Here is a 10,559-nt window from a genome sequence, read left to right on the forward strand (position 1 = left end):
TCAGGGTTGTCGCCCTGTTACTTCCTTCAAGACCATCTGCTCTGTCGAAAATGGGTGTTTCGGAAAGACAATTTTGTTGGTGATGACATCATACAGGTTGTTGTCCCTACAAAATTTAGAAATGAGGTTCTATATATTGCCCATAATGGTACTGCAGGTCATACTGGAGTGAAAAAAACATACAACCGTGTTTTGCGGAATTTTTTCTGGCCTAATTTGAAGCATGATGTGGCCCAGTATATAAAAACATGCCATATCTGTCAGCTCACGGGCATACCAAACCAAATGATACCGGTTGCTCCCCTGTGTCCCATTCCGGTAGTAGCCAATCCTTTTGAGCATCTGATTGTGGACTGCGTAGGTCCACTTCCTCCGTCAAAAGCTGGGCGTTGTTATTTATTGACTGTTATGTGTCAGGCCACACGTTATCCCGAGGCATATCCTCTGCGTTCTATCACCACAAAGTCTGTACTGAAGGCTTTGACCACATTTATGTCCACCTTTGGTATTCCAATGGTCATTCAGTCTGACCAAGGGTCTGATTTTACATCTAAGCAGTTTGCTAAGGCTCTTAAACAACTGAGAACACAACATAATGTCTCGAGTGCACGCCATCCGCAAAGTCAAGGGGTTTTAGAGCGTTTTCATCAAACGCTAAAGTCACTTTTGCGTTCATATTGCACGGAACTCTGTCGTGACTGGGAAGAAGGCCTCCCTTGGCTGTTGTTGGCCATTAGAGAGGTTGCCCAAGAAAGCACAGGATTCAGTCCAAATGAGCTTGTGTTTGGTCATACTGTCCGCGGTCCAGTGGCAATAGTTGCGGATGAGTGGCGGACCAAAGAGCCCCCTGAGAATGTTTTGGATTATGTTAGTGGTTTTCGGCTACGTCTGTATCAAGCTCAGGCTGCAGCCCAGAAGGCACTGGGTAACGCCCAGTCAAAAATGAAACGTCTGTTTGACCGAGGTGCAAAACGTCAAAGTTTTAAGTCCGGTGATCAGGTACTGGCCTTGTTACCGGTCCTGGGAAGCCCTTTCCAGGCTAAATTTGCAGGTCCATATGTTGTGGACCGTTGTCTATCAGATTTGAACTATTTGATTCGCACTCCTGACCGTAGGAGGAGTGTTCAGCTTTGTCACGTTAATTTGCTGAAGCCCTATTACAGTTCCACTACTTTAGAAACTGTAGCCAATGGTGCTGCAAAACCTCCAGGTCTGCCTCCTGAAACTGGTGTGGTTTCCTCACCTGAAGTGTATGGTAAAACTGTTAATTTGCCTGTGCTGCCTGTTACCTTAAGTGTTGCAGGTCTCGTGTCTAAGTTTGTCCAAGACGGTAGAAGGGTGGAGGAGGACATCAGAATGCCAGCGGAGAGTGGTTTCAGGACCTCTTGTACTGCAATGCACTGTATTATATTGTTTATTTGACCCTGTTGGGTTTGAGGAGGGTCACCCTTGGGCGCCCCTTTTAAGGGGGGGGGGGGGGGGTGTCACGCCCCCCTGCTGCATTTTAACCCTTTCCCCTTATGCCTCCCAACAGGATGATTGGTGGGCGTGGTCCCTCTACAAGCGGCACCTGGAGTGAGTTTAATTCCGGGTTAAAGGAGCTCCAGTGTGGCTGCTTGGAGGGGGGCCGAATAGCATGTCGAGTACCGGTCGTTGGACTGACGGTGTTTTGTTATAGTTTTTGCACTCACAACATTGCTACTCCTACTACATGCAACACTACAGTCATACTCATCCTTCACACCCCATGATAATTTACTTTAAAATAAAGAAATCGTTATCTCGTAAGCCTGTTGTCGCGTGTCTCATTTTCCTGCTCACGACTTGAACGAGTCAGTCGTAACAGTCATAATCCAAGCAGACAGGTACATGCAGGGCAGGCACAACGTAATCGGAAAACGGGCACAGTTCAAAGACCAGGAAGTCCAAACAAGTGAAGGTACAAGTACAAAAACCAAAACACAGAGTCCAAAAACTAGGCAGAGATGAAAACCAGAAAATCCAAAAGCAGAGCAGAATTAGACAAAATAAATAAATAACAGGGCACAGGTACGGAGACGCTAGAACCGGGGTAAGGAACAAAATAACAGAAAGATGAACTAGCAACAAGAAACTGAAAACAACAGGTTTAAATACACTACTAGTTAAAGGGTCTTCCCCAGCTTATCTGCAAAAAATCATCAGACGCTACACCCCTGCCAGACCTCTTCGTTCAGCCTCCACAGGCCGCTTGGCACCTCCCCCTCTCAGAACCTCCACCTCACGCTCACGACTACTGTCTGTTCTGGCCCCACGGTGGTGGAACGAACTCCCCGTTGAGGTCAGAACTATAGAATCTCTCCCCACCTTCAAGCGCAAGCTGAAGACACACCTCTTCAAGCAGCACCTCTCCCCATCCCTCCCTACCTCCCTGTGAACCTTAATTGTTGTCTCTGTGACTTGCTTTGTGTATCGGTATTTTTAGCTGGCTAGGTAAGCAGTGTTTGGATAGTTAACTTTGGTCACTTTTGCTCTGTTTGTTTGTTTGTTTGTTCAAAAAAAAAAAAAAAGGCCCTTGTCCTTATCTTTGTTGTACAGGTAGCAGTTGAAATTGTACTTCCCTCTAGGGTCTTTCAGCGAACTTATCCCTGGTTATGGGTATGCACTTTGTTGTACGTCGCTCTGGATAAGAGCGTCTGCCAAATGCCAATAATGTAATGTAACTACTAACGAGACAACGAGAAACAGGTGAGAGACATGGCAGAAATGACCGGAAGGAAGTATATAGGAGTGGGAGGCGGAGACACGAAATAGAAGACAGGTGAAGCAAATGACAGGGAATGAATGGGGAGACACACTACAGAAAGCACAAAGGTTAAAAAAGGCAGAAACACTTAAAACTTAAAACGGACAACAGAATGACAAAACGTCACAAATTCAGTCTCTTACAGTAACCCTGGTGTCTTACTGATCTATTTGTATTCCATATTTTCTATTACATTACATTAGATTACATTATTGGCATTTGGCTGACGCTCTTATCCAGAGTGACGTACAGTTGATTAGACCAGGGGTGTCAAACTGAAGTCCCAGGGGGCCGCAGTGTCTGCAGGTTTTTGTGGTTTCCTTTCAATCAGCTGCCAATTAAGGCCTTGAGAACAAGGCATGTGGATACTTTAACCAATCAATGGCTTCAATGAACCCAGAACACCCCAAAAACCCCAAAAACCCCAAAAACCAGCAGACACTACAGCCCTCCAGGACTGGAGTTTGACACCTGTGGATTAGACTAAGCAGGAGACAATCTTCCCCTGGAGCAATGCAGGGTTAAGGGCCTTGCTCAAGGGCCCAATGGCTGTACAGATCTTATTGTGGCTACACCGGGATTAGAACCACCGACCTTGCGTGTCCCAGTCCTTTACCTTAACCACTACACTACAGGCCGCCCTATTGTGTTTAAACAGAAGATTTCTTCATTGGGAAGGTTAAATGGCAACGTTACCCTAATAACAAATGAATGTCCAAGTGTGCAGTGGAAGGAGTAGGATACAGTATGTGTATTCCATATTTTATATTGTGTTTATTGTGTATTAAACATTGACTCACTGTTATTACAGGGGATGTGAACACAGAGAAGGATTCATGTGGAAGAAGCAGCATAGACTTTGAGAGTCCAGACAGTAAGTTAATACCACTGATTTGAACTGTTCTGTGTTGTGTTCGCCATTGAACATTGTCTCTTGGAGGATACATTTTTTACAAATTATTTGCTTTCCCATGCTTTAAGACAGCTAGCTCATTTTAACATAACAGTTAATTTTACCAAAAAGGTGACCAAAGGGTGATCAAAAAGCAGCCCCGACTTTCAGTGTCCAAAAAGTTAATGGTCACTGACCTCTTCGATTGGCCACAATGTGTTAATGTGTTTAACGCATTAAAAATGTAATTTTATCTGATTGTCTAAAGAACTATTTCCAACTTATCCAGAATGCAGCAGCTCATCTGGTCTTCAACCTTCCCAAATACTCACACGTCACCCCCCTGCTTACTTCCCTCCAACTGACTCTCACTATGCCTAATATGACAATAATACAGTTAGACACGACTCTAAGATAACAGACTCTTCCTCTTTATTCCAGTGGCTCGGGGTGACCGACTGAACTTGGTGTTGTTTGGGAGGAGAGGAGCTGGGAAGACTTCTGCAGTAAACACCATCCTGGGACAGAAGGAGTCCAGTGTGGATCCCAGCCCCTCTTCAGTGTGTGAGAGGAGAGAGGGAGAAGTGTGTGGTCACCTGGTTACTGTGGTGGAAATGGCAGCAGATGTTACCTATGAGACTCGACAATGTGCCTCTCTCTGTGGCTCTGGAGTTCATGCCTTCCTCCTGGTCATACCAGCTGGTCCTCTCACTGGTGAAGACAAGGCCGAAATAACAAGGATTCAGGAGTTATTTGGCTCAAGAGTCACTGATTACATGCTGGTCCTTTTCATCCATAAAAGTCCAACTGCTAAACCTGTTCTTGTTCTTGAATTTCTGCCGCAGAATAAGGATACCCAGGAGCTTCTAAAGATGTGTGGCAACAGGTTCATTGTTTTAAACAATGAGGACATTGTGAATAACCCAACAGTTCCAAAGCTTCTGAAGGCTATAGAGGAGATGAATAAAGCAACAAAAAGATGCTTTTCCCTGGATATGTACTGGGAGGCACAGCTGGAGAGGAAGGCTCGAGAGCTGGAGGCCAGGCACAAGACTGAGCTGGAGGAGAAGGACCGGAAAATAAGAGAATTAGAAGGACGCACTGATGATACATTACTGGGTACGTTTGGAGGGGTTCATAATTTCATTAGATGGTAATACACTCAGTGACCACTTTACTGAGTATTTTTTACGGCTCAAAGTCACTTGCTGTAGATCACATTTATTCCCTGCTCTAATGTTTGGTCTGAACAAGAGCTGAACCTCTTAACTAGTGTATGCTGGTTTTCATTCCAACCACAACAGAAACCCCAGATTTTTAACAAGATGTACATTTTTCTAAATTAGGTTCATGTTTTGAGGGATTATTTAATGAAATTGCTGTGCATGCCATAATTATTAAGTCCATTAAATGTACATACTGTGCTATATTGCAAACAATTACATAAAATTAACATATTTTAACTGATCAAATTAAAGTCTGACGTTAATCACTCGGCTCCTAATTCAGTTGCTGTACACAGGTGTTTAGGTTCTGTCATAATTTTTCCTGTCAACCTATTAACATAATGCAGGTTTGGCTCTTAATCGTTTTCTTAGTACGTCCTACATTATCTACCAAATGGCTAGTTTTCATGGCCAGGAGTCACCAATTCTGCAGAATCGGGGCCAGTTACTCGCTTTATGTCATTGTTTGCAATATAGATCAATAAGCACAATGTGAACATGGGACTTTTATTCTTTGTGGCATACATAGCAGTTTTAGACATAATGTGGCCTAAGAGGGTAAATAATCCCTCAAAACATGACAAGTACCTAATTTAGAAAGATGAACAGCTTGTTGAAAATCTGGGATTGCTGTTGTGGGTGAAATGAAAACCAGCATAGACAGAGGGTCAGGACCCAATTTGAGAAACACTGCTCTAGACCATGGCTGCATCTGAAATCACACACTGTAGATTTATACTGTCATTCTGTGTATATAAGACCGCTTTAGTATATGAGCAAAAAGTAAGATGGCTTTTCATGAATACTACTTTGTCATAGAAGGCTGCCACTTTAAGCACAGTACACATTTATGATGGCAGCTAATTGATGTGAGTTAGGATGTAAGGAAAGCAGAAAAAAAGATTTTCAAAGGTAAATACTGTATATCCATTGATATTAACTGCAGTACGTTCAGCTAAGCATAGTTAAAGGTAATACTTGCATTTAAATTGTACAACTATTTCTCTGCTTTGAACACTGTCCGTCAGTGTGCTTGGGTCATGTGCACTGATACTCATGCCAGCATAGTGTCTAGTGTTTGCTCTCTATGATATTTCACCGAATGCAGTGTGACATCCAGGAAGTTTTAGCACACTGTTTTATGCAGCTATGGTTTCGGACATACTCATATTATTTTGACATACTAAATTGTAAGATCATATTCGATTTCAGATGTAGCCCATGTCTGCATGCATTTTAGGCAAATTAAATATTTGCATTAATGAGCTGGTGTATAGTAGTACCTAAGAAAGTGGTCACTGATTGTATAGTACTTTTAGCAAAGTATTAACACAATGCTTGTCAGAGTGTAAAATGAATAAGATAGGAATACCCATCTTAGTAGGATGTTTCCACCTGCATTGTCTGTCAAAGGTTGTCCTGCCTACATTCAGGATGGAGTTCTTGTTTATTTGTATACATCCTTCAGTTAGTCATTCTTGATCCTGCCAACTTCAGTCTACCTTATGAAATCATCTGCATAACCTGCAAAGGATAGTGCTAAAACATCATTGTTAATTGCACGTGTATACAAAAGCCATATTTCTCACTATGTGTCAGAATCCAGTTCAGTTTGACACCACTCAGACATGCAGTCTGAAATATGCATAGTTTCTTATTAAATTATACTGTTTTAATTTTTTTATTCTGCAGTTGAGGGTAAAGATCAGAGCCGTCTGAGGATTGTGCTCGTGGGGAAGACAAAAAATGGGAAAAGTGCCACAGGAAACACCATACTGCAGAAGGAGGAGTTCCAGTCTGAGTCCAGTTCAACATCAGTGACTACCTGCTGTCAGAAAAGAGAAGGGGAAGTAGCTGGCAGGCGTGTTGCTGTAGTTGACACACCAGGTCTCTTTGACACAGAAGTGTCTAATGAGGTGGTCCAGCAGGAAATAGCCAAATGCGTCTCCTATTTGGCCCCAGGACCTCATGTGTTTCTCCTGGTGCTACAGATCGGGAGAATCACAAAGGAGGAGAAGGACACATTGCAGCTCATTCAGAGTACCTTTGGTACAATGGCTGAAATGTTCACCATAGTCTTGTTCACAAGAGGGGATGATCTTAATAAACCAATTGAAAGTTTCATTGAAAAAGGTGGTGCTACACTCCAGAATCTGATTCATGACTGTGGACACAGGTTTCATGTCTTCAATAATAAAGAGAAGAGCAACTTCACCCAAGTGTCTGAGCTGCTGGATAAGATAGACATGATGGTGCAGAAGAATGGAGGAGGCTGCTACACCAATGAGATGTTCCAGGAGGCAGAAATGACCATAAGGAAAGAATGTGAGAGAATACTGAGAGAGAGAGAGGGAGAGATGCAGAGAGGGAGAGAGAAGCTGCAGGCAAAACATGAAGAGGAGGTGAAAGGGATGAAGAGAAGGATGGAAGAACAGAGACTTAAAGAAGAGGAAGAAAGAATCCATCGTGAACAAGAGCTGAAAGAAAAAGAAGAACATTTAAGGAAAGAGCTACAAGACTGGAAGAAAAGAGAGCAGGAGGAAAAAGAAAGACGAGAAGAGGAAGAGAAAAAGAAGAAGGAAATGCAAGAATTAAAGTGGAAGAAAAAAATTAATCAGATAGAGGGAGAGAAAATGAAACTCAAGAGAGGACTTGAAAAGAAAGAAAGAAGATGAGAAGAAGAAGGTAGAAAGAGAGCAAATAGAGAGACAAAAGCTGATCGAAAAACAAAAAAAAGAAAAGAAAGAATTTGAGGACAAGCAGGCAGACGAAAATAAAAAGAGGGTTCGAGCGGAGCAGAAGAGGAGAAACAAAGAGGAGAGAGAAAGAAGGGAGTGGGCACAGAAAATTAAAGAGGCTGAGAATGAGAAGAAAGAGATACAGGAAGACATGAAGAAAAGAGCTGAGGATTGGGAAAAGGAAAGTGAAAAGGAACAAAGAAGACAGAAGAAGGTGGAGATGGAAAGGAGGCAAAAAGAAGAGCAAGAAAGAAAAGAGTGGGATGAGAAACAAAAGAAAATGAGGGATGAGTTTGAAAAAGAAAGAGAACAAGAAAGACAAAAGAGAGAAAAAGAAAGGAGAGATCAAGAGGAAATAATGGAGAGGAATCTTGAAGAAAAGAAAAGGCAGCTGAAAAAACAACAAGAGGAATGGGACAAGGAACGAAAAGAGGAGAGAGAGAGACAAGATAAAGAGGAGGAGCAGAGAAGAGAGGAGGAGAGAAAAAGGCTGGCAAAGCTGCATCAGGAATTTGAGAGGGAACGAGAAGAAGAGAGACAGAAGAGAACGAAGGAAGATCAGGCCAGGCAAGAAAGAGAAAAGAAAGAACGTGATGAAAAGGAGAAAGATTTTGAAATAAAAATTCAAGAAACAAAGAAGAAGTGTGAAGAGGATGCGAGAAAAGAAGCAGAAGAAATGAATGACCTTACACAGCAGTTCAGAAAATTAACAATAACATTCAAGGATTTAGACATCCTGAAAAGCATGCGAGATGCGCTCAAAAGTGAAAAAAATAAAACGTTTCTGAATTTCCTGGACAGTAAAATCGAGGAGTTGCAGAAGAAGAAGAAGAAGAAGTGTGCCATAATGTAATGTTGTATTTCCTGTGTTAGGCACGAGAACAGAACATTTCTCAAATGTAGATCAAGTATCAAGATACTGATGTGGAATGCTCCATTTGGACAGAAAGCTGAATATCAGGTCATTTTTTATTAATGCCCCCCAAATTTATAACGACCAATCACGCTGATGCTGCAGTGCTAATCATAACTCCTGTATACTGTAATACTATACTGTATGATAAAACTTGATTGTTTTGCCTGGTGGCAACATATAATTGTAAGACAGAGGGAATGATCCCCTTATCGTGTTGAGGAAAAACAACGTATATCTGTGAAAGACTATTTCTGCAGTGTCCAGCACAGCGTCAGACACAGCGCTTCTCTCCTTACTGAAAAAGGTACAGTATGAAAACATGATTGTTTTCATAACATGCATAATTCTAAATCTGACTGGCAAATGGTCAATACATAAGCATATACTAAATTCAACAGTGATTGGCTATGTCTAACAGATATGAATAAGCGCACAAAGATCTCTATCCAACATTCTCTAGGGCTGTGTCCGAAGCAGCCTCCTAACTACTCCTTAAAATATGTACTGTCTGCTGAACTTACCTGCTACTGCCCCCCCGAATACAGACTGTGCTAAACTTACCTCCTACTGCCCTCCTGAATACAGACTGTGTTAAACTTACCTCCTACTGCCCTCCCGAATACAGACTGTGCTAAACTTACCTGCTACTGCCCTCCCAAATACAGACTGTGCTAAACTTACCTCCTACTGCCCTCCCGAATACAGACTGTACTAAACGTACCTGCTACTGCCCTCCCGAATTCAGACTCCTTAAAATATGTACTGTCTGCTAAACTAACCTCCTACACCCTCCTGAATTCAGACTCCTTAAAATTTGTACTGTCTGCTAACCTAACCTCCTACACCCAGCCAAATACAGACTGCTTAAAATATGTACTGTCTGCCGAACTTACCTGCTACTGCCCTCCTGAATACAGACTGTTTGCCATAGCAGAAAGTTGAGTACACTGGTTGGGAAGTTGTAGTAGGTGCAATTTTCTCAAAATGTAGTGTACATAAATCCCTGGACCATGTGAATATACCTGTGGTTTCACTGAGTGTATTCGGAGCACACTTTGGAAGTACATCATACTTGTTACTTGGTCTCACAAAGAGGAAGTGGCGGAGCCATCTTTGGGTCCAATCACAGTAATAATTTAGAGGGGACCAATCATTACTGCCAGTCACTGCCAATCACAACATTACTGCCAATCACAGTGAGGGTGACCAGATTACTGCCTCTTCTGCCCCTGGACCCTGGGTGTAGATGCGCTTCCACTGATAGTTTGTTGGCAAACTGATGTTTTATGTTTACAGCAGAGCACTCAGTGTCGATTTTGTTTGAGATCAGTGTCAATTCCGGAAATGTCCAGTATGAAGTTGTAGGGACTACAACTTCCACATTCCCACAGGAAAATTCTGCGACGTCCACCACGAATGACGTCTAACTTGGTTCAGCCAATCCCATAATGGCGGGAGCAATAAACGGTCCCGTATAAGAGCAAGACACGTTCTTGGGATCTCTCTTCTGCTTCTTCTGCCTCTTCTGCTTCTTCTCTTGGACGCACCCTTTTTGGGCATTCGCTTCAGCTCATCTGCTCCGAGACTCGGACAGAGGCTGAATGCGGCACAGTGCACTACCAGGCCTACGGACACACCCAGTTACCTCGCGGTAACTTCGTGGCCTATAGCGAGTGGAAACTGGTGTACGCGGAACGCTACATCAGTTTACTCCTGCAAAGCTCACCATCGAACAACAGCAACAAACTTTTCCACCCGGAAAAAGGACAAGCGAACATCCTTCCAGCAACCAAGTGGACCAGACGACAGCGCGCGGCTAAGACGCCCCAGCCTGCGCATCTCTCCAGGACACGCATTCACAGCACCATCGCGGCTCCTATAAGGACAGCACGTCTTTTGGATCCAATGCGTATGAACTCAGTAAGAGAACAAACATTCAGGCATAGCCAGTGTTTAGTTTAGTCTTAACTGTTTTTGTGGATCTGTGTTTCAATATTTACCA

At 42.9% G+C, this 10,559-nt stretch overlaps 1 protein-coding gene across 1 annotated transcript; it reads left to right on the plus strand.

Moving 5' to 3' along the window:
* The first annotated feature begins 4,672 nt into the window (after positions 1-4,672).
* LOC133114016 (GTPase IMAP family member 9-like) lies at positions 4,673-7,578 on the plus strand. The gene is made up of 2 exons (XM_061223218.1): positions 4,673-4,796; positions 6,596-7,578. Exons 1-2 carry the CDS (start codon positions 4,673-4,675, stop codon positions 7,576-7,578), a joined length of 1,107 nt encoding a protein of 368 aa, XP_061079202.1.
* Positions 7,579-10,559: the final 2,981 nt, after the last annotated feature.

This window comes from Conger conger, chromosome 16 (assembly GCF_963514075.1).
Source record: "Conger conger chromosome 16, fConCon1.1, whole genome shotgun sequence".
Taxonomy (NCBI): Eukaryota; Metazoa; Chordata; class Actinopteri; order Anguilliformes; family Congridae; genus Conger; species Conger conger.